Source organism: Elgaria multicarinata, chromosome 1, assembly GCF_023053635.1.
Source record: "Elgaria multicarinata webbii isolate HBS135686 ecotype San Diego chromosome 1, rElgMul1.1.pri, whole genome shotgun sequence".
NCBI classification, from domain to species: Eukaryota; Metazoa; Chordata; class Lepidosauria; order Squamata; family Anguidae; genus Elgaria; species Elgaria multicarinata.
In genome coordinates this window covers 130,009,135-130,033,026 of record NC_086171.1, presented here as the reverse complement: position 1 = coordinate 130,033,026, position 23,892 = coordinate 130,009,135, and the positions used below count along the sequence as shown (strand labels likewise).

Here is a 23,892-nt window from a genome sequence, read left to right as displayed (position 1 = left end):
TTATAACAAAACAAATTAAAAAGTGGGGATGAACGGACAACAAACAGCAACACCAATAGAGGAACAAGCCAACAACAACAACAGCAACTCAAAACTGTTCACAAGAACAATTCACAATACCATTATTTTTTTAAAAAAACAGTATGGGGGAGAATTGGCACTTCTGTTTCATTCATACACACACACACACACACACACACACACCAGACTAGTTGCAAGGTCTTGCTTAGCTAGGGCAGCATCTGGTTGGCCAGTCACCCACCCACCCAACTATCCCTTGCTAGGATTGGACTGTACATAGGGAATGAATGCCCTTGGGCATACATTCCTTTTTCAAACTTGGGAATTCCAGAGTACTGAAAATTACAATTCCATTTTTAAAAGTTCTAGTCAATCAACTACCTATTTTTTTTAATCAAGGAAAGAGTTCTGAGCATGCACCAACACTGCAGGGTCTGAACACCTAGCATAATAAATGCAGACCGTGCAGGTGTAAAACTAGGACATAAGTATTCTTGATTTAAATTCCCAGTACAGGAAGGATTTCAGGACAAGTGAGCTCTTCTTTGAATACATCTGGGCATTGCAAGCTGAGAAAACCCATATTATGAGGACGTTATTTTCAAACTTCAGCAGCACCAGTACTGAAAACATCATAGAAATGTATACCCCAGTCTTCTAATGCATATGCATTACACAGAGCACCTTACAAGTTTTTTAAAAAAAAATAACACCAAAGCTTATACCAATAAAACATAATGGACTGGCATACAATCTTCTTTCAACAGGCTTAATTCCCAGTACAGGAAGGATTTCAGGACAAGTGAGCTCTTCTTTGAATACATCTGGGCATTGCAAGCTGAGAAAACCCATATTATGAGGACGTTATTTTCAAACTTCAGCAGCACCAGTACTGAAAACATCATATAAATGTATACCCCAGTCTTCTAATGCATATGCATTACACAGAGCACCTTACAAGTTTTTTTAAAAAAAATAACACCAAAGCTTATACCAATAAAACATAATGGACTGGCATACAATCTTCTTTCAACAGGCTTAATTTAACAGCATTAACTTGGACAGAAATTGAAGACAGGTGTGACTCAAGCTAACAGAACTAGGTCCCCTACCGCTGCCACCACCACAGAAAAGATGATAGGGGTGGGTCTACTACATCCCTGTTCAGGTGAACCCTGAAAGAATATCCCCATCGTCACCCAAGGAAAGGGTAGCCTCCTAGCAGTTGCAGAGCTGGAGCAGAGGAGTCCATCATCACTGGGTTCCCCTCCCCCCTCCTCCTAGTTTAGTCCTTCATGCTTATGCTTGCCCATCAGTGCTTAACTTTGCACTGCAGGCATTATATCATGTGCCGTGGGTGTAAAATAAATGATTGCCTAGCAAGAACACTTCTTCACATTGAAGCACAATTCTGCTCTCTGCCACCCCCAGTTTACCCATGACAGCAAGACTGACATCCATAGATGCTTATACGCTAATATTTATTTAGCCGTTAGCTGCCTGCCTGTAACCGCCCTGCTATTGCGCAGCCCTCTTTGGCTTCCAGTTCTACAATGAGTCATACCACGCAAGGATGAAGGACAGATGTTGATCACTGAATGGATAGCACATTTATGCAGATAACTGTGGGAACAATCTTGTGAAAATGCAGTGCAGTCATATCCCCATGACTGCAAACACACAGGACTTCATTTGGGGATGGGAAGAAGCCCACTATTTTCTATGATAGATGCAAACCAGTCCCCCCACCTTAGAATGCTTCCAAACATTTTCCAGCAGAAAATGCAATTCCTCTTTCCACAGATTTCTCTTTCAACTAGCAGCTAAATAATGGCAAAGATAGATTGGGATCTTCCCTCTTGCTGTCGAAGGCTCTCTGGATAGAAGTTGGTGATCACAGGAGTCCTTAATTAAGTACAAATGTCCATAGAACAGAAACAATGAACATTCATTTTGCCAGACTGTGCAGTGTTTAAGATGTACTACTGGGAAAACTTCCTTGTTTACAAAGATTAGAAATTCAGTTTGTGTGAGTCTGGTTTCCTGCCCAGAAACCTTTGCATGACCAGTTATACTAGCAGCCTGGCATTTCCTGCATGTCTAGTTTTTCTGGGAATTTTGTCCCTCCTATACAGGGTAATTTTTGCTCCACATTCTCTAAAGCCTGAGTCACGCTTTCCTGATGTCAAACAAAGTAATTTCCAAAGCCCCCAATCTCGCTTTTTCCTATTGTGTTTTACAAGGTATATTTTGCCAACAGAAGTTTAGGGTAACAAGAAATTCATTAAAATAGTTAGCAAAGACCCTTAACAAACAGAATATTCTTTGTTCAGATGCTGCCACCACAGCGCTCATTGTTCTATTACGCCCTGAGCCCCATTCTAGTCAGATCATTGTTGAATTGTTAGTTGATATCAAGTACAACTGTAAAATACTTTACTTTCTAAGCGATTTCTTAAACAATGCACAGAAAAAGGGTGAATTTAGAAGATCAGCTTACCATGTGGTAAATTGTGGGGAAGCTTTATTTACTTATTTGTTACATTAATATCCTGCCTTTCCTCCACAAGGCGGCATACATGAAACTCGTCCTCTTCATTTTATCCTCACAACAATACTGTGAGGTGGGTTAGGCCGAGAGCCAGTGACTGGCCCATAGTCACCCAGCCAGCTTCATGGCAGAGTTGGGACTAGAACCTGGGTCTCCTCATTCCTAGTCCAACACTCTAATCACTACACCAGGGGTTGGCAGAAAGTAGATCTCCAGATAGTTTGGACTTCAGTTCCTACCATTTCTGACCATTGGCCATACTGGCAGTTGCTTCTCAGAGTTGAAGTCCTAAACACTGGGATATCTACCTTTTGCCCACTCCTGCACTATAACACACTGGCTCTCACTTGATAAGCTTTATCACTTGATAAGGCCACAAGCTTTACCACACAGTAAAATGTATTGGGGCAGGGGTGTGTGAGAATAGCAACACATGTTCAATAACAAGGATGATCAAGCAAAAGTGTGGAAGAAAAAATTAAGTTGTCTGTATTGGGCCAGAGGGAGAATAGTTCACTAAATGGAAAATTGGGACTTATTGTGAAGTTCTATTCTGATATGCAGGCAGGAGATTACCAAACCATCCACTTTTATCCAAGAGTGTCTGACCAATGGCTTAAGTACTCTTAAGTCACTACCATTGATAACGTTTTGGGTACGTAAGTCAAACCATTCATATCTCATCACCTTACCATCACATCAAACTTTTTTATTGCCCAATTGGGAACTTTCCTTAGTTCTGAAAGCTCCCCTGAGTCTTCCCTTCCGAAATTCTAAGGATCATCTCTCCTTGAGACCTTACCTAGAAAATGGTGCTCTTAGTCATGCTCCCACCAGGGAGGTGAGAGATATAAAGACTTTATTGGTTAAAAAAGAACTGTATTTCTTTTCAAGACATCATGGTCCCATGCCTACTATCAGTGTTCTGTATTTATCCACTTTCATAGTCAAGATTATGTTGACTTTCTATAGGAGTTAGAAGACTGCCGTGCCAAACATTGCTGAATGTACTGTAGTTCACCCTGAATAAATTTTTGGGCATAACCTAGACATCAGATTCTTCATATTGATATTCACAGTTCAGAGGTGGATAGATACTCTAATAGCATATCTGTATTCTTAAACTATGTTTCAGCAGACTGAGTGTCACCATGCCTACTGCCAGTAGATGGGTCTCCACGTGTCTTTTCTTTTGCTAATAGATCAGAGGGTCCTCCTGCTTTCCCTAGGATGACTGCCAAGTGAAACCAGGCAGGTGCCATTTCCTCAGCTTTAAACCTTAATGCTCTACCAGAAGACATATTTAAGGCAACAACCAGGTGCACCCCTTATATTTTTATAAGGCATTATGGCACCAGTATATTTGCCTTGTTAGACATCTTCTTAGTCAGGCAGCTTCTTCAGCAGGTCATTTAAATATGCAGCACTCTTCCACTCCCCCAGCTCAGGATGTGAACACTGATTTTCAACATCTCTTCCCTGCTTGCTTTCCTGTCCTGTGATCGAGAACAGAAAATTGAATGTATTGTGAAGTTCCATTCTGTTATACCAGTAGGTCAGCAGGCAGAACCCCCATTGTTTGGATGGTGGAAAACAGGTTAGATGCAAAAAGTGATGTCAGATTTTGCACGTCCTCTCCTCCCTCAGATACAGTCCAGTTGAAGACTCCTTGGGAATCCCTCCCTCTCTGCCTATACGTTCTCTTCTTTTATGTTTTTTCATCAGCCCTCTACAAGCAATAATTTAACTGTTGCATGTTATACGCTTAGTTTTGAGTAACTGTTGTTTTAATATGTCTGAGGTCATGAATATGGGAGGAACCACCTTCTTAGAAGATACATTAAACTTGCTTGCCTTGCCTTCAACTGGAAGATGGGCCAAACCTCTCTCCTTCCATGAGACCGAGAATTGCTATTCCCCACATGAAGTTTTCTCCAAAATAAGGCTTTTGTGCTCTTTTAACCAGAGAATCTTTTCAGCCAGGATTTCCAAAAATAATTAAAAAACAAACAAACAACCATCCATAATTCTAAGTATTAGGAATGTAATTGTTAACCCAGGCCATAGCTAGACCTAAGGTTTATCCCTGGATCGTCCAGGAGTCAAACCTGTTCATCTAGGTGACACACAGGGGATCCAGGGCTCAGGCAGGGGTGAACCCTGGATGATCCCAGGATAAACCTTAGGTCTAGCTGTGGCCCTAGTCTGTTGATTTTGCACTACTCTTAACATAGGTCCAAGCTGCTCTTCTGAAATTATGTTGTAGCAAAGTCACAGTGGTGGCTTAGTACCACCCATTGCATAGGAACTGCAGAAAGCAAAAGCATGTGCAGGAAAGGGCTCAAACTGTTGTTGCAAAAAGAAATTTAGGAGAATGAACATCCTGTATTTTGGAACATGGTCACGGGAAGAAAAGGGAAGCTGTTCCTCAGGAAAACGAAGGAAAGCAAACAAGAACAATAAGGGAAGCGGAGTTCCTATTTACGTAAGTCAAGCTGACAGTTTCCTCAGAGACAAAGGTTCTCTTTCAGGCTGAGTGGCCAGAGGTGCAAGATTAGGAGAATTCCCAAATTTTGAACTGAAGTTAGTTTAACTTCTTTGCTATGTTAATTGCCATAACTTGAGTGTTTCTGTGGAGAATTATGTTTGTCACAACCACCGAACTTCTCAGGAGAAGAGCAAATTAAAAACATCTGAAAAATATTCCTTAAAAGGGGATAAAGAAAAAGATAAAACAAAAAGTGAGGTTATTTATGGTATCTCTAATGGCCTGAACTAATACTTATTGGACATGCAAATGGATGCTTAAGTGGAACATCTCAACTCTTGTATCCACCTATCACAAACGTAATACAGAGATGAGATTGTAGGCAGATATGCTGGGACAAAAATGGGATCTATTGTAAATTTCCTTAAAAGAGGTGATAATGAAACCACTTCTTTGGGTTGGGAATCATTTTGGACACAGAAGAACTGAATAATTATAGGTAAGTGACTATACCAGCGTAACCTGGTATGCCAGCTATGACCCTGGAGAGAGGCTTTAGCAATCCCTGACCTGATAATCTCCCAGTTAGATTACTGTAATGCATTGTATGTAGTGTTGGACCTTGAAGATAGTCCCAAAACGTCAGTTACTACAGAATATGGCAGCTGGGGTACCGAGTGGAACTGGGTGTCATGACTGTATTTTTCTAGTATTGTGTCATCTTCATTAGTTCCTAGTTTGTTTCCAAGGACAATACAAAGTGTTGATATTATTAACCTACAAAATTGTCCTTCTCTGTGTTTTAGCTGCTCATTTTTTTAGATGCTTTGAAATTCATCTTGTGCTTTTAAAATTGTTGTTATTGCTGCTTCTTTTACCTTGCTTTTGCTTTAAGTGATGTGATTAGTTTTATTAGTGTTTATTTGTATTATGTATGTCACCCTGAGAGTGTTTCAACTAGATTTAAATTGACAGAGGCAAATTTTCACCAGTTGGCCTGAAATTCAATAGCATACATTTATTTTTGAAGCCATTTTGATTGTGCTATGTGAACTGTAATTCAAAATGCATATTCATCATTCATTGATTTGTAGCAAAATGTGTGATTGCCATTACAGATTAATCACCAAAGTTAGAATTTGCACATCAGATCCAATACTTTTCATTGGAGAGGCAGTCCACACATGTGGCTCAGCCATTTTTTTCCATGTAAGCCTGAAAACTAAAATATTGTATTAAAAGAAAATCCCAATGCAAGTCTCTGAGAATGCAATAAATTTCATTGCAGACACCAAAATCCATCTTGCATGGGTAGTCATACACATATCTACCAAATTAAATAGCCTTACATTTACATCATGTATTTAGTCTGCTTTTCATCTAGATACATATCATAGAATAGTAGAGTTGGAAGGGGCCTATAAGGCCATTGAGTCCAACCCCCCTCTCAGTGCAGGAATCCACCCTAAAGCATACCTAACAGATGGTTTTAAGGTCACAACCAAAGTTGGCTCCAAAATAAAGAACAATTGGCTTAAGCAAAGGATAATTAGCATGTTAGATAGGGTGGTGTGTTGAGTGGAGAGAAATTGTTCTTTCAGGGAAAGCTCCTATTAAACCACAATCTGTAACTTTTCTTCTGCACTTTTTTTCTCTTATTCTTTATAGTCAGACTTAAAAAGAAATTAGCAATTTTCTGCCCTAACTGTTTATTCCATACCTGAAGTAATCCTCTCTTTAGGCTATTAATATTTGTAATCATTGCCACAGCAACCCGCAATGAAATCTCAAACGGAGTGTCATGACTTCAGGCAGGGAGTCAGCAGAATCACAAATATGTTATTAAGAAATATGAGTTTCTGTCACCAACCAGACAAGTGTCTATTATTGAGGGGTGTGGGGTGAGGAAGAGAAATGTGCAATTAAAAATATGTATGTAAGGAATAATGTCTTATGTAACACCTGAGCCAGTCTGCTGTTCAACTATCATCCCCCCCTCCCCAGTGGATACCAATCTCAACTCTTGAGTGGGTGTGGGCTACAGATGATTCTAACGGTTGCATTGTACACTTTGTGCACACACAGTCTTGAGCAGTCACATGCATATACTGTTCCATCATGAAGGCCTCATATGAGGAGCCGGCCAGTGCTGCAGACACACCCTTTAAAGTGGAAGCACGCCCCCTTAAATCACCCTGCTGTTTCAATTGTTATCTTCACCTGGAGCTATCCTTGATGCTTTGTTTCTCTGCAGGGGGCTGTCTTCACAGGGTTTTTCTTGTGGCTTAGGTGTGTTGTGAGGTCCTTTGAGGCACATGAGGTCATGGCCAGCACCTGGCTGTGATTTGGGCTGGCCCTTCCCCAATTCACTCCTTTAGCATTCCCATTAAGAGACGTCTATGCGCTTCCTGCATTCATTAACTCCAGAACTTTGTTAATTCACTTCTCTGATGTATTGTTAGCTCTTCTGTGATGTGGTGTTAACTCCAGAGCTGTGCAGCTCTGATGCAGTGTTCTCTGATGTAGTGTTAGGGCTGTTGCCAGCCTTTTAGGAGTGGGGTTTATTTGTGTCTGTAGGGTGCTCTCATGGGGATCCAGTATTGTGGGTTAGTTACTTCCCATTCTCGTTCATTAAACTGTAGTGGGCAGGGGGAACATGGAGATGGGTGGGTAACAAGCCTCCGTCCGTCCGGATGATGTTAGTTCTAATCCACACACCCTCAAACTGGAAGAATATCTTTTCTGAAACTGAAAAGCCAGGCTTGTCTTCTGTATCAGTGATAAATTTCTAAAATAGCTGCTGTGTTCTCATAGAGTTGGAATGCTCTTGGGAAAATTCTGAACATTACTTTATGGGTACAAATAATGCAAATTAGCTTTATTATACTTACCAATTCAACCCTTGGCAGAAGTCTCACAAGGGAGTAAAGGGCCAGTTACCACTATCTAATTAAAAGTTAGATAGTTAATCAATATCCACTATATTTAAGAAGTACAAAATACTAATAATTCCAAAATGTTGGGGAATAGCTCATTATGAAAAGCATTCCCCAACTTGTTTAGCCAAGCCTATTTAGCAGTTCAGATCTCTGTGTAAAGTCCACCCTGAATCTATCCAGATGTTCCTAACATTCACCTTCAAGTTGTCCTGCTTGTTCCATCCTCATATTGTTCAGGAGACTTTTGATGCTAAAGCCATTAGCAGGCAGCTACAGTAAACCTGTAATTACCTGTGCTTGTTACAGTCTTCCCCTCAAATCCACTTCATCTCATCTACCAAGCACTGTTATGTCCAATATACTACTTCTTTAGAAGAACCCAACTCAGTGCAGAGAATAACAGTTTAATGACACAAACATCCAATGATCAGCACCATTCAAAACTCTCGGGAGTATGTTACCTCTTTATTTCTCTATCAAGACAGCAGCTGGAAAATATCTAGTAGAAAATAGGCCTAGAGATGTTTATTTTATTTGCTGGCACATATGCAATAGTATTTAAGCCTGAATGGGAATACAGATTGTCATACACAAAAGCCTTTTGGAACCAAGGGAAAGCTTCTAAGTGCTTGAAAATGACAGATGGCTTGAGATACAAGAGATGCTTCTTTAGCTAGTGGACTCAATATTGAATCAGCCAGAGACTCTGTCTACTTACAACAAGCAACACAGAAGTATTTTGCCTGGTAAAGTTGATACAAGCCCTAGAGGATTATACTGAGCCTAGTAGCTGGACATTTATGTTTGCCCAGCCAGCTAAGTAAGCAAGCAGAATCTTGGGATTTACATGTGAAGGAAGGGATGAGAAGGAACACATAATAGGAATAAAGTGAGTTTTTGTTCTCTCAGTAATTCCTGGTGGTGATTTTGTCTAGCCTGTGTCCCCAGGGCTAATGAAACTTTAACTGAATTACATCAGAATTAGGCATCATTTCAACTATTGCCTCAGCAGGACTCTGAGGGCTGCTAAAAGTGACTCTAGAAACAAAACACAGGATAGGGAGGCCATTTTAAAGCATAATACTGAGATAGATATCTATTGGCTGACATGAGCACGATCCAAATTTCAGAGTTCAAGTTCCTTATGGAGCTCAGTAGCAATTGGGGGGGGGGGCAGCGACATGCATAGGTAGGCAACCTGCCTATGGTTGCCTAACCTCCAAGGTCTTTGGAGACCTTGCACGGGGCCTGCTATAGGTGTCCAGACCTCTACATTCCGAAAGCCCACTGCTCAGCTGTCCGGCAGGCTGCAAGGAGTGGGATTCTGATGGGGAAGTGTTTCCTCCCCAGCTAAATTGTGCACACGCCATCCCATCAAATAGTTCTTTGGTGGGTTGAGGGAGCATGATTTAAATGGGGAGGATGGCAGGCAGAGAGAGCCATTGTTGTATTTCTCAAAACCTCCCGCCTTATTGGGAGACAATAAAGAGCTATGTAATCCGCAAGGCTTTATTCAGGCAATAAACATATTTTCCCACTTGAAGAGAGTCCAACCTCTAGGAACTTTCCTCTAGGCAAAGCTATGCGAACTATGCAAAACAATTGTCCTTTCAAGAACAGAAAGCCTTATCACAGTCCATTTGAACTGCAGGGAGACTGGTTCTGAAGAAGCCTTTGGCAAGAAGCTAGCCATGCCGACCTTCTCTCACCTTCCTTTATCTCCGCCCATTTTAGTCTGCGGCATACTCTAGGATCACCTAGCCTTTCAGTGCCCTTCTCCTTGGAAGAATATTGATTTCTCACAGGCTGTGTTGTTAACGTTTTCCGAGATTAGGTCTGGTAAAAGTTCACTCCCAGCTGGTGAAGAGCCCATGAGTCACCTCCCCCACTCCCCGTATAGGCTGGTATGTTTCTGGCACCATCTCTTCTGCTTCAGAATTTGATTCTGATTGATCACCTGAAACTCCTTTCCCCAGCCTAAAGGGAACAGGCCTAGTCTTGACAGTCATCGCCACACAGCATCCGCCCCATTAATATTGCTCACTTTTCCCAGTATCAATCAGCTGGGCAGCAGGGGGCGGGGGGAATGCATGATGGAATCTCAGTACATGGAGACATAAGGTTTAAATCTCCCCGGCCCTGCATGCTGAAATGGATGTGAGTGTGTGTGTGTGCACGCACGTGCATATCTGTATGTACTTAAAAGTTGGAGGGCTCTGTCACCTGCAACTTTCATGAGCCAAAATATTGCCTACCACTGGCCTGCTGGAATAGGCTTCAGGAAAAGAATACAACTTACATCATATTTTCATATATTATTAATGAAAAGCAAGCAGCATTAGTCATTACCATTGTGATCAAAGACTGCCTTACAAATCTTAGTAAAGACTTTACAGCAGGGATGGGCAACTTATGACCAGATGTTTTGTGCAACAATTCCCATCAACCACAGCCAGCATAACCAATGGGGAGTGTTTATGAGAACTGTAGGCAAAAACATCTGGAGGGACACAAGTTGCTCACTAGTGCTTACAGACAGTGCATGTTTATCCCCCCACCCCTCTCTCTCTGAGTTCTATATTCCTTCCACAGCTAAAAGGGATAATGGATCTGTTTTGAAAAAGTATACTTGGCACCCATTTTATGGTAGTTTGATTTCAGGTGGAGATGCACCTGTTTGCCTGGACATTTGTCAGTGGTCAGATCTATTGTGTATTTCTTTCTGCTGAGTGCTATTGTTTTTATCAGATGTGTTGTATTTTATTGTTTTAATATTGTTACCTGCCCTGAGTTTTTTTTTTTTTTTTTTAATGATAGGCAGAATATAAGCAGAAACAAACTAACTAGCTAACTAATAGCTCTCCCAATAACCAGCACCAACGAAGTGGAGTGTTAAACTGAGGCCAAGAAATCTTGAGAGTTATTCTACATTGTATTACACAGAATGCATTTCACAATATGAGGTAGTAAAATCTATACTGATGTACAATTTCATACTGCAGGTGCAGGTCATAATTACAATGCTTCTTCTTACCACACACACACACACAAACACCAGCTCCCCACCTGCAGTAAACTAGCATATCAAGAAATAAACACAAACAATCTGAGCTATACAAAACCTCAGAAATTATAAACAGGAGGAAAAGGCAAAACATTTAAAAACAAACAAACAAAAACACCCACTATGAATAACTGTTTTCTGCATTCACAATAGCTTTATTCAGTCCTATGTGACTAGGACCATCTGCTCATCGTAAAAGAAAGCATTTTTTTCCCTTCCGCTTCCAAAAGAGCAAGGGAAGAAAGGGGGAAAATCCTTTGGATACTGGAAAGTCACTAGATGGAGCTATAAGTAGTAGTTCTGATTTCAGTAAAGGCTGATGTTATAACCTCTGCATCCTTAGGACCAACATTTGTTTTATTGAAAAGAGGCTTTATTCAGATCCGTAGGTCACATCTGCCACACATCAAAACCACCAAAATAAAAGCAAAATCTATCATATATCAGGCCATGGGGGAAATCTCAAAGCAACAACACACAGGAGTGTGTATTCACTTCAGATAAAGCCCAAACTGAAGCAGCACACTTTGAAAAGAAGTGAATTGGGTCTTCTACTGGGCAGTCCAAAGCAAATTGGGTTGCTTCCCAAGTTTGGACTCTCTTCAGAGAGACTTAGGCCTTAGCTAGACCTAAGGTTTATCCCGGGATCGTCCCAGGGTCATCCCTGTTCATGTAAATGACACACAGGGGATCCCAGGAGCAGGCAGGGACGACCCTGGGACGATCCCGGGATAAACCTTAGGTCTAGCTAAGGCCACAGACATAGATAGGCAGTTTAAAATGGATACATTCGCCCCCAGCATCAATTCTCCACAAAAGGAAAACACCAAGCAAAGAAGAGGGAAGGGGAGGAGGAGTTTTAGTTTTGCAACAGCTCTAGCTTTCAACTAGGGAATGATTTTCTCAGAGTTTTCCCAACCACGGTGCTTTTGGAGGGTTGTTGACGTAATATATTGTTTTCCATTGCTCTTTGCTAGTTCACTCTCTCAGGAGTAGGGCTATTGATGGATTGTTGCTGGTTCTTTTTCTGCATGTGTGATCAAAACCTTTCCTTATTCCAATCTAGAGCAATTCTTCCCTAAATTCTTTTTCAGAACAAATTTCCTTCTAAAATTCTTCCTTTAAAAAAATCCAATCCATGGCATTCTATTTTTTATTATTTAATCTTGCTGTTGTTTGGGGCTGTGTTGAATGTTAGTTATTATTAGGTAAGCCACTTCCTTTCACCCCCTATTATCTATCCCCCATTTTGGTCCTAGTTGTAATTGCATTTGATTTTAGGTTCAGTATTTTTAAAGGCCTCTAGGAGTTCCTTTAAACAGAGGGAAATCGTGTTCCCTTACCGTGGCTCTGCTTCCTGCTTCTCTTCTGCTTCTGCAACAAGCAAGCAAGAAAGAAAACACAAGGAAGGAAGCAGGAATACAGCACCAATCATGTCGCTCAATGCAGTTGAATGGGACACCACCCTGTAGTGGGCATTTTATAGCACAACTCTGCCTAACAAATATTGATATATCCTAGAAGAGTCGGGTTTTCTGCGGTTTTTATTTTTAGCGCAAAATCCGGAAAATGGAGCAGGAGATGTGTAGTGCAGTGGAAGGGAAAAGTCCCTCCCAGTTCATAGTTCAACTGAGATCCAAAGACCAATGATTAATCTCAGCTGGGGTAAGAGACAAAGCACTTTATTTTGTGCACAAAAGGCTCCAAGCTCAAAATGAACTCACAAGGCCCCATCAAAGGGGCTGGCAGCAATACTTATAGAATTACAAGCTGGCTATCATGTGATGAACATTTGACCAATCTATTTCATGGCAAACTTGTTAGACAAAGAACATTCCTAAGCTATGGTTAGTATAGGCGTTCCTAAAGGGTTGCTATGGGGGTGGAGCTAAAAACTACTCTTACAAGGTAACAACAATAATGCTAGAATTGAAAATCCACAATTTTCCACAGGAGGCTGTTGATGTTGTCAGAATAACCTGCAAACATCTGTGAGTGAATGATAACTAGCATGCTATAAAATGCTGCTATAACCCCTGCTGTCCTTAAGGTGACTTTGCAAGGAGGTGATCAAACAAATATGGCCCACTCCTCACTACAATAAAGCAACAGTACTTCTCCTTTTCCACTTGTTACAGAAAATCAGGGAAGGAAAGTAAAAGGGATGGCTAACAACAGATAGTCTATTTCTAGTTGTTAGACTTCTTGCATGTTTTTGGTAGGTGGTGGTAGAGATGCTTAAAATACCAAAGTTACACCTAAGCCAGGATTTTCACAAGATGTGTTTAGTACCAAACATTCATGGCAGAATTCAAATAGAAGCCTACATAGCAATCATGATTGCTTGGTTGTGTTCCACAACTGGGAAGAAAACCTTGATATTAGAAATGATCTCTTCAAAGCAAAATTCTCTATTTATCATCCTCCCCAAAGTCTTGATGTTCAGGGCTGGCTCTATGCTTCAGAGTGTCTCAGTCAGGTAGGACCCCTTGGCTGCCATTTTAATTCTGCCACAATGCCTCTGAGTAATGCTATATCAGATGCTCAGGAGCATCATGGGAAATTTTAATAGATGGGTGCTCTGAGAGTCATCGGTCTGCCATGGGAGGCCTAGGGCTGGTGTCAGCCATCGACCATGCTGGGATACTTGCATCCCAGCAGCTGCTTGCTGGAGGGAGTTAGGATGAGGTGGAGAGGAGTTCTGCCAGCAGAAAGAAGGCACATTCACCAGGAGATTCCAGTTATGCCTGCAGAGAGTTTTGTGAGGCCTACATCTATTACTGGTGATATTCTGTAGTCCCCAAAACCGTCCATTCCTGGATCAGGGCAGGGCAGTGGTAGATCCAAAGCTCTTCTGTTCCCTTGAGAGGCCTCAGGAACAGGCCCCATAGCTATGACATCCTGGAGCTGGCAGAGTTATTTCCCGTCCCTCTCTTAGATTTCCAGAGGAGAGGAGGAAAACCTCACTCCCATCGCCCACACTGGCTGGTGTGAGCTGGCAGGACTTTGGAAGTGGCAGAGCATCCAATACATCATCCCTCCCTGCCCTGCCCCAGCCAGGACTGCTCTGCCCAACCTCAGCAATATAAAAGCATTGTGTGAACATTTTTATTTTGTTGCTGTCTACCAGTTATTCCCATAAGCCATGTCATTTGATCTGCAGGGGAAAATATGAGGAATCCTTTTACTTGTGTAATCTGTTTACTGGTGGAAGTAGTCTAAATTAATTGTTCTGTTTTTCTGTTTGAAGAATTCTGCTGTAGCTCCCCCAATTCATTGAATTTAAGCATGTAAATAGACAACATGAATCTCCTCTTCATCACAACCGTTAAAGCTGCAGGTGCCCTGCCCTCTTTTAAATCTGGTCACTCTGGTATAGCTCCTGCACCTTTAACTATTGTGACAAAGAGGCAATTTCACCAGGTTCCCCATATATACAAATGACGCCTGCTGAAATTCCCTTTTCTATGCAACTGTTAAAGATACAGGAGCCCTGTCCTCCTTTTCATAGGGTCACCCTAGACATGAAGAAGGAAAAGAGGTTGACATCAAGGAAAAGGGAACAAACAGGATATTGCCAATGGTTCTCAAACATATGGGGATGGAGAGATGCAGCCTTATTCCAAAAACCCTAGAATAATTCATCTGTGGGAGTTAAGAAGTAGGTGACAGCCATAATTGGGAGAACAAAGTTTGTTTCTCCCTATAGGAATATACTCCTGATGTTTCTACAATACAATATTGGCCCTGAACTGCAAGCTATGGGAGAAAAGGCTGAAAGATATATAATTAGATATATAGTTATAAATAAAATAAATATAATTCTAAATATATAATACAAAACAGGCCTTTACTTTAAAAAAAATCAAACTCAGACATTAATATACTGTGATTCATGAAGCTATGTTACTTTTCTGATCAAATGTTGGAATTACAAGAAATATGTTGAAAAGGGCATCTTCTGTTCTTTGCTACCCCTTGGAGGCATCGCTACTCCTAGGCCAACACATTTTGTAGCCCCACAGAGATTCCCGCCCCCCTACTAAAACACAGAGCCAGAAACAAGCTAGATCAGCTAACAGATGTGCTGATCCAAAACTCAGAAAGTCAACTGTTGAACTCTTGCAGAGGTAATGGCTTCCTGTTTCTCAGAGCCGCTTGTCCTCCTACAACTTCTCTTCTTCATTCTTAGGTCTACTTCCTTTGCTGTTTCCTGCACACTCTGAACCTGCCCCTGCAATTTGCCTGAACCTGCCCCCTACTTTGATGCCTTATTCAGTTCCAATCTGCAGCACCCCACTTTTTGTTTTCCCTGTTTTAATACATTATGTGCGATTTTAAATACAGCTAGGTGGCTTTTCTTTCAGTAGAGTAGGCTGAACTTTTGTCATTGAAGAAACGTAACTTCCAAATGACCTTGATATGTCGGTCCTGATAAGAAACAACAAAGAGATGTATAGTTGGGAAACCGTTTATCAACTTTCTTTTGGAGGCTGTTGGCCAAATGTGCTTGTATCAAATTTTAAAAAGGCCTTTGTCTGCTCTAGACTAGAGTTATTGTAATGCAATGTCCAAAAAAGAAAAAAATTAATCCAAGAGAACAGTAGCCCAAGGAAGAAAGCCAAGTCTTGAATCTGGGAATATGTATGTCCCAGAGCTGTCAATCAATTTTGGAGTTTGCTTTCTTTCACTTAACAGATTAATTAAATGATTGAAATAAATCTTTCAGTGTACAAGAATAAATGACATTTTGAAGATATTTAATTAACACAGACAAATCTGAAGTTATTGGTTGGGAGAAAAATCATCCTTAACACATTTGCTAAACCAAGAAATAAACATAGGGGGTTGGATACAGCACTTGCTTCCCAAAGAGGGAAGGGCTTCTTCCATCCACAGAGCACATTTGATACAGCAGAGCATTCGCAATAATGGAACAGAGGTGGCCATATTTGTCGATTCTCCCTTCTCCCTGCAGTCCCTGTTCATTCTTGAAAAAAAGCTGTTCTAGGTTGCTGAGGGACTCTCCCTCACAGAACAGCAATCTGCACTGCAGGTTGCAGAGAGAGGCAGAAACTGGCAAAAATATCCTCTACCCCATTCCCACTGGTGGCATAAAACATTGCATCCAGCCATCATTTACAACTCTCTCAGCAAAAAACTTTCACAGAACAGCTATTTAAAAATAAATAAAATAACAAGCTTAAAATAGGCTATTAATCCTAGTATAGGCTATTAATCCTAGTATACATAATAGGAATCTATTAAAACAACAGATCAATAATTCTGAAAGCATGCTTGGCCATAGGAAATATTTTAAGCCTTGCATTTTGAAAAACATATTGGGCTACTGTTCAGTCTTCCATTGTCCAAACAATCTGACCCTCCTCCAAGCTCACACCACAATATTAGAGGGCTGATTAGAATGTTTATTTATTATATTTATTACATTTATATCCCACCTTTTTTCCTCCAAGGAACCCAAGGCGACGTACATAATCCTTCTCTCTTCTTCTCCATTTTATCCTCATAACAACAACCCTGTGAGGTAGGTTGGGCTGAGAGTCTGTGACTGGCCCAAAGTCACCATGGCCAAGTGGGGACTAGAACCTAGATCTCCCGACTCCCAGTCCGACACACTTTAGCCACTACACCACACTGGCCCTCATGGAACACTTAGGTTTATCAGGCCTTTGCTAGACCAGGCTATATCCCGGGCTGATACCCGGGATTGCCCCTGTGCGTCCAGATGACACACAGGGGATCCCGGGCTCAGGGAGGGATCAACCCTCCCTGGCCCCGGGATATAGCCTACCTCTTCTAGCCCGATTTTTCCCACAGTCTCAGGCTGAGTCCGAGACCGTGAGCATGTAGCCCGTTCCGCAGCTTTTCCCGGCTCTGCGCAATTACTCGCGCATAGCCAGGAGAAGCTGTGCACGGGGCGCAGCGCTCCCCAGGAGCGCTGCACCCATCGGGGGCAGGGTAGGGGGGAGCAGGGAAATGAATTTAACTTTTAAAAAAAACCTTACCTGAGCACATGAACGTTCGTGCGCATTGCACCTTTAACTATGAAAAAAATGGCAGATGCAATGGGTCTTTCCTTTGGCTTGTTGTGTCTGAAGTCTAGACTAGGGCAACAGCCCGCGATAGTTGTATCGCAGACTCTCCCCTCCTCCACTGCGGATTTTAAGGTAGTCTAGAAAAGACCTCAGTCTCTGGGGATTCTTACTGGTGACAGGATTCAAGGGATGGCTACTCAAACTATTTTGCATGTTGCCTTCAGCCCTCAATATAGTCAGGCAAGCACACACCCCTCCTGCTGCTTCAGTAGCATTATCCCGAATAGACATGAAACGCAAAGCAGTTAAACAATTATGCGATGAAATAAATCAAAATAGTTGCCAATCTTGTCTAGACTTTTTCTTCAGGACTCCATATTCTCTTTATTGGGCGGGTTCTACTGCACAAGATTGCACAGAGGTTTGGAATGAGGTGTCATTGCTATGCTGGTGATGGAAAGGAAGGGAAACTAATTTCCAGGAGCTTCCCAAATCTACTCTCTGAGTAATATACACCCCCTTCGCGGGGCAGGGCGAGGGAGTATTTGTGGCCAGTACTGCTTATGGCGCTATCTAAAATGTGGGTCACCAAGGAGAGAAACGCATTCTCACGATGCAAAATAAGTTTAGTCACAAGGTGCAGACAGGCATGTTTCAGCCTGTCTGCACCTCCGTCTGTTCCCCCCACCCTAATCTAAAACGCACTATGACCATGGAACATACTCCGTGAGGAAGAGGCAGTTAGTTCACTTGAACAACAATAAGGATCCAAAGATTCCTGATAAGGAGGCTAACAGCGCCCCCTGTTCACTCTAAAAAATGATATTAACCCCCACCCTGATGGCAATTTTAGCATGTGTCCATGGGGGATTCTGGTCCAGGTTCAGAGATGCTAAATCAGCACATCCTATATCTGCAACCCATGCAGCTTCTGAACACATCACTGCTAATCAAATGTCAGACTAGGAGAATGTGGGGAGGGGGAGATGAGCAAAAGTGATATAGCCCAAACAGGGGAATGACGAACAAAACCATCTATAATATACTATTTCATTTTTCAAATACTCTTCCTATACTTCTAGTTTCTGCTAACAGTTGGGATCTACAACATTTTGTTGCAGTGTGCAGTGCTCCCATTCCATGTGCCAGCCAGCTATGCCTTTTTTAGGATGCATTCTGCTGATATCTTCTCAAAGCAAAAACTACCTTTAGAGGAGGGTTTTTCCTCAAGACTGCAGCAAGGGAAGAAAGGATTAAATTCCCCCTTCATGCCTGCTGCAATCCTGATAATTATCACACATCCCTCATTTGGTCTACATCTTTTAAAATATGCATTTAACATCATATCTAGATTGACTGCTGAGATCAGGCTAACTGTTTATACTTGTAGCTTACACAGACTGGATACACAGCAATGTTAAGATTCCCTGTTGCCTGGATTCTGTAAGGAAACACAGAGGCTAAAAGCAACATTTCTCAGCACAGGCTATTTTCAGCATGCTTTACCTTGAGGGCTTTCTGTGCAGCTTCACTTGAACCAATAGCAATGAGGTTTGGCCCAGCCATACTGCAAAAGCTCTTCAGATGCAAGGAGTCAGAAACAGGGACTGTGGAAACAGCATAATCCTGTATAGAAATTAGGCATTTGCAAAGGAAATACATTAGAGTGGTAATCTCATAAAGGAACCCAATTACAAAATTGCAAAATTGTACTTTTTCAGTGCATTAATAAATCTGTATGTCTTGAGGATAAAAGCAGGCTAGAGTCAACTCTAGAACCACAGCCAATTCTAGAACTACAGCATGTTTTTCTGGACAGTTTGGCTTGCGCTGTGCATCAAGTCAACATAACACACCTCATTATTTCAGAAAACAAGTAAATAAAACCAAATCTTAATTAGCATACAAAATTAATCTCAAGATAATTGACAGTTTGACTTTAAGAGCCTCTAAAAAAAGAAACATGGATTGGTTAACATTATGAAAAAAGTCTAATCCCTAGTAACAAACCCATCCATACTAAAAAAAAAAAATCATGTTTATTTGGAAATAAGTCCCACTGTATTCAATTGGACTTGCCCCAAGTTAAATGTGCAGAGAATTACATCCTTAGACACGCTTCCATTTATTTATTTTATTATACAGTTCATCCAACTCTTCCTCCAATTTGCTCAGAGTACCAAATTTAGCCCTCTTCTCCTTTTATCCTCACAACAACTCTGTGATGTAGGTCAGGTGACTGGGTTCAGACATCACGATAACCCGTAAAGCCATGATGGTTTATTTAACTCATCATGGATTATCATGTTGTCTGTTGGGAGCTTTTTAATCCACTCTGATAACCCATGGTCTGCAGCATTTCACCCATCATAGCTTATTGTGTTGTGTGGAAGCCACAGTGGGATATTCTGGTTGCCTACAGAGTCCCTTGGCAAGAGTGGTCAAAACCGCAGCTGCCACTGTCATCCAGCCTGCAGATCTCTATTTTCATAATCTCCCTAGGAACTGATTAAGCTTTCAGCCTGACCCCGCCCTAACCCTTCCCCCCGGCAGTGAGCTTTGCAACCTCCCCAAGTGTCAAATACCATCTCAGTTGGGTGGTAGCAGCTGCCCAGGGCTGTCATTTTGCCTTGTGTGCATCCTTGCCAGGGGAGACTCTATAGGACGTTTGGTGCGGAGTTATAGCTGCCACCCCATTTTTTATGAAAAGGTGTTTTCGCTTATGTGGCTTTGTCAGTGTGCAGGGTTTTCAGTGGTCCTCATGTGCTAGGGGAGGCTGTGTATGAAGTTTGGTCTTGATCCTGCAAACTTCCAAGGGTTTATCTGCGCCACCCATTTTTGGTGTACCTGTGGTTTTTGCTGCTTTGTGTGTGATCACACAGGGTTTTGATGGTGCATCGGTTGCCTCCTGGCTAGGGGAGGCTGTGTATGAAGTTTGGGCCCAATCCTACATATTCCCAGCACTTTAGAGCCACCACCCATTGTCGGGGTGATGCTGGAAGCGGCTGAATTATCCTCCCTCCCCCCACCCTCACTGGGATATTGTGGAAGGTTAAAAACAGGCTTCTGTGATGTCAGTGGGTGAAACAACACCATTGCTGGGGCAGGAGGACTCCAGCAGGAGAGGGGCGGGAGGTGACTCAGATTATGCACAGTAGCTTAATGAAACTACATACAGTACAGTAGCTTATTTGTTTGATCCCCCCTTCCATGTATGGGCATTGTTCTATATGTGTTTACTCAGAAGTAAGACTCTCTCTGTTCAATGGGCTTTCCTCAAAGGTAAGCCAGCATGTGATGTTAGCAGTTAAAATCAATGGGATTTACTTTTGAGTAAGGAAACCAGCACACCTGTAGTTCATGAACTTGAAGATGCAAGCAAGCAAGGAGGGAGACTCCAGGCAGGGCTAGTGGATTTACTTTACTCAAAAGTAAATCCCATTGATTTCAACTGCTAACATCACATGTTGCCCCTTGGTCTGTGCTTAGGAAAAGGGCGCAGAAAGAGGGGAAATCTTTCCAGTCCCCCTTCTCTCCTTTTCTCTCCCCTTCAAGCACAGACCAAGGGGCAGCAGGTCACGTTTGCAGTTGAAATCAATGGGATTTACTTTTGAGTAAAGTAAATCCTGCCACCCTGCCTGGAGGCTCCCTCCCTCCCTCCCTGGCTCCAGCTTAGGAAAAGCTCCCAGGTGTGGAAAGAGGGGGAATCTTTCCACCACCACCCTTTCTCTCAGAGGAGGGACAATGGAAGAAAAGAGGAAGTGGGAGGAACAATAAGCAGACGGGGACTTGAGAAAACATGTGCCTGGGGACATATAAAATCGTAATAAAATAATACGTTTAATGACTCAAAAAATGACGTTTCATATATCTGTGTAGATCCGCTCCCAAAGTCAACCAGTCAGATTCATGATTGAGTTGAGTTTTGAACTTGGCTGTCACGAGTTTGAGTGAAACACTTAAAGCTCCATCACACCTTGGAAGAAACACTGGCTAACACTGGCTACCATCGCTTCTCCGTGGGCACTCAGGTACTTCCTGTTTTCAAAGAGGAAGTAAAAAAGGTGCACAAGGGCCATTCAGTCCCTTGTTGTGAACATTCTGCTACTCCCACACACAGCAGGAAAGAGCAGCAACTTCGGTTTGAAAAATATTTCAGAGCTTTTCTGGTTTTTCTTGCAGTGCAAGGAAGACCAGAAGAGGCAGAATCTGTGTGAGAGGCAGACGGCGTCATCTGAGCAACCTCCGAGGAGTCCGTGAGTGCCCAGTAACGAGCGTGCAATAAAACGCTCGTCGGATGGAGCGTTTTGTCTTCTGTACCACACTGACATTGTTTGACTCACCAGAATTTTATTTTACTGCGTATTAATGCAGACATGTATTAATAACACTTCAACCATCTCTTTACCACTCCACTCTCATTTCCTCCACTATATAAGAATCAGGTAAGGTTCAGGCACTTCAGGCAGAGTTGCCACAGTGGACTGAAAATGGCTAAAAAAAATACAAAATTACAGAGCTGTAGTAACCTCTTCCATTAGTTTCAGTTTCTTGCACTGTGTTGCTGCCTGCAAAACATGCCTTAGTGCTAACTGGTTCTTCTCTTTTACACACTGTGCAAAACACTCCCTTTCTTTTATCAGGACAGGTGTGGGCAGAAAGTACATCTGATTCGACTGATAGATCTTCCAGGTGATAATAGATTGGCAAGGATTTTTGACTCCCTGTTGTGTAACAATAGCAACAACAAAATGATGCACACATACCCACCCTAAATTATGCTGCTGAAATGAAGAAAGTTTGTGGTAACCAGGGGGCTAGGAAAGCCCCACGGTGGTTGTGGGTCTACACTGCATTGGTTTGGCAACACAGGCACAGCTTTGCAGCCACCATGGAGTTTCCCCACGATGCTTCAGACTTTTTCAAATGGAGCGACATCAACACGGTGCTTCCGCCGTCTGACAACACTCCAGGGCCACTCGAGGATGGGTGCGCAGGAGCGCACCAGTGACTAAGGTAGGCATGCATTTTTTTTAAAAAAGGGTTCCCCGCTCCCTCCCTGCCCCCAATTTCCCCACCCTGGCCGTGATTCCCCCCCCCCCCGCGATCTCCGATTCCACCCCCCAACCACGAGCTCCGATTCCCCCCCAACCGTGATCTCCGATTTCCCCCCATCCCCCCTGGCTCTGATTCCCCCCCATCTTCCCTCCCCCGCCCTGATGGCAGGCACCTCTGCATGCTGTCCACCGCTTTTCTCAGCTACTCACGAGTAAATGTGGTAGCCAGGAAAAGCGGCGGACCGGTCTACACGCCTGCGGTCTGGGGCTCAACCCGAGACCATGGGAAATACCGGGCCACAAGCAGTACCAGTTACCCTGGGGCCAGGGAGGTTTGACCCCTGCCTGAGCCCGGGTTCCCCTGTGCGTCAACTGGATGCACAGGGACGAGCCTGGGCCTCGCACCGGGCTAACCCGTCGTCTAACAAGGCCCTATGTGTTGTGCACCAGGCTCTGGTTGATAGATCTCCAGTAAAAAAACAAAGTAGATTCCACAAGCCTGAAGTCTGCCTAGCTCTGTTCACCATCAGAAGGTCAATTTGTCTAACCTTAAAGGTGTCTGCCAGAATTTCTGCACCACGACGATTGGTCCGCTTTGAAAGACCCACAAAAAATTCTCTGCCTGGGAAGAGAAAAGATTAATAGCTCTATTTGTCCAACGCTCCAAAATTCTTGAATGGTATATAAATATTGTAAATAAATAAATAATCAAGGGAATTATCTACAGCTTTTCCTTTCAACATAGTTAAAGCTAATAAAGTTTGAATAATTAAATCAACTACAGAAACGTTTTTGGGAAACACTCTCACACACAATCTTGCAACATCAGACTTAATTATAGCTTACAAGTATAATACCAGTTATTTTCTCTTATAATTTTGTAGAATAGCTCGTGCACAAAACAAATCCCATTTTATTTGAAATATTTTTATATCACCAGTCTTGTAAAACATAACCAGGCATTGTAGAGCAGTAAAACCATAATATAAGTATACAAATATAAGTATACAAATATAACTAAAACATACTAAAACAGAACTAAAGTCCACTAAAATTGGGGGGGGGGGCATCACAAACCATCAAACACCAAAGCATGCATCTGTAGGCATCTGTAGGCTGCCTATACATTTCCGAGCCCAATTCAAGATGCTGGTTTTAACCTATAAAGCCTTTCACGGCTTGGGACCGCAATACCTGACAAAACGCCTCTCCCGACATGAACCTACCTGCTCACTGCGCTCAATATCTAAGGTCCTCCTCCAAGTGCCTACTCCGAGGGAAGCTCGGAGGATGGCAACAAGGGAGTGGTCACCCTTTCAGTGGTGGCCCCCCAATTATGGAATGATCTCTCGAATGAGGCTCGCCTGGCGCCAACATCTTTTTGGAGCCAGGTCAATACCTTTCTCTTCTCCCAGGCGTTTAACAGCATTTAACAACATATGCTACATTGTTTTTTTAATGGACCCCAGAACCGTTGTTGTTTAAATAGATACTGTTGTTTTATACTGTTGTTTTTATATTTCTGATGGTTTAAAATTTTGTATACTTTTTAATGTTTACTGTTTTTAACTCTTGTAAACTGCCCAGAGCGCTTCAGTTATGGGGCGGTATATAAATTTAATAAATAAATAAATAAATAAATAAATAAATGTTTTGTTTTTTGGGGGTGGGGAGAGTATTCCTTGGAGTGGGAACCACCAGAGAAAAGGCTCT

General features: G+C 42.3%; 1 protein-coding gene across 4 annotated transcripts in view; it reads right to left on the bottom strand.

Annotated features, from left to right (window-relative positions):
• Positions 1-23,892, bottom strand: part of DDAH1 (dimethylarginine dimethylaminohydrolase 1) — a 157,293-nt gene that overhangs the window by 13,571 nt on the left and 119,830 nt on the right. For all 4 annotated transcript variants that reach the window (XM_063136804.1, XM_063136811.1, XM_063136789.1 and 1 more), the window contains 2 exons: positions 22,728-22,801; positions 18,629-18,748 (listed from right to left, as the gene is read on the bottom strand). In XM_063136804.1, the coding sequence (XP_062992874.1) occupies positions 18,629-18,748; positions 22,728-22,801 (194 nt within the window). The remainder of the gene's footprint in view (positions 1-18,628; positions 18,749-22,727; positions 22,802-23,892) is intronic.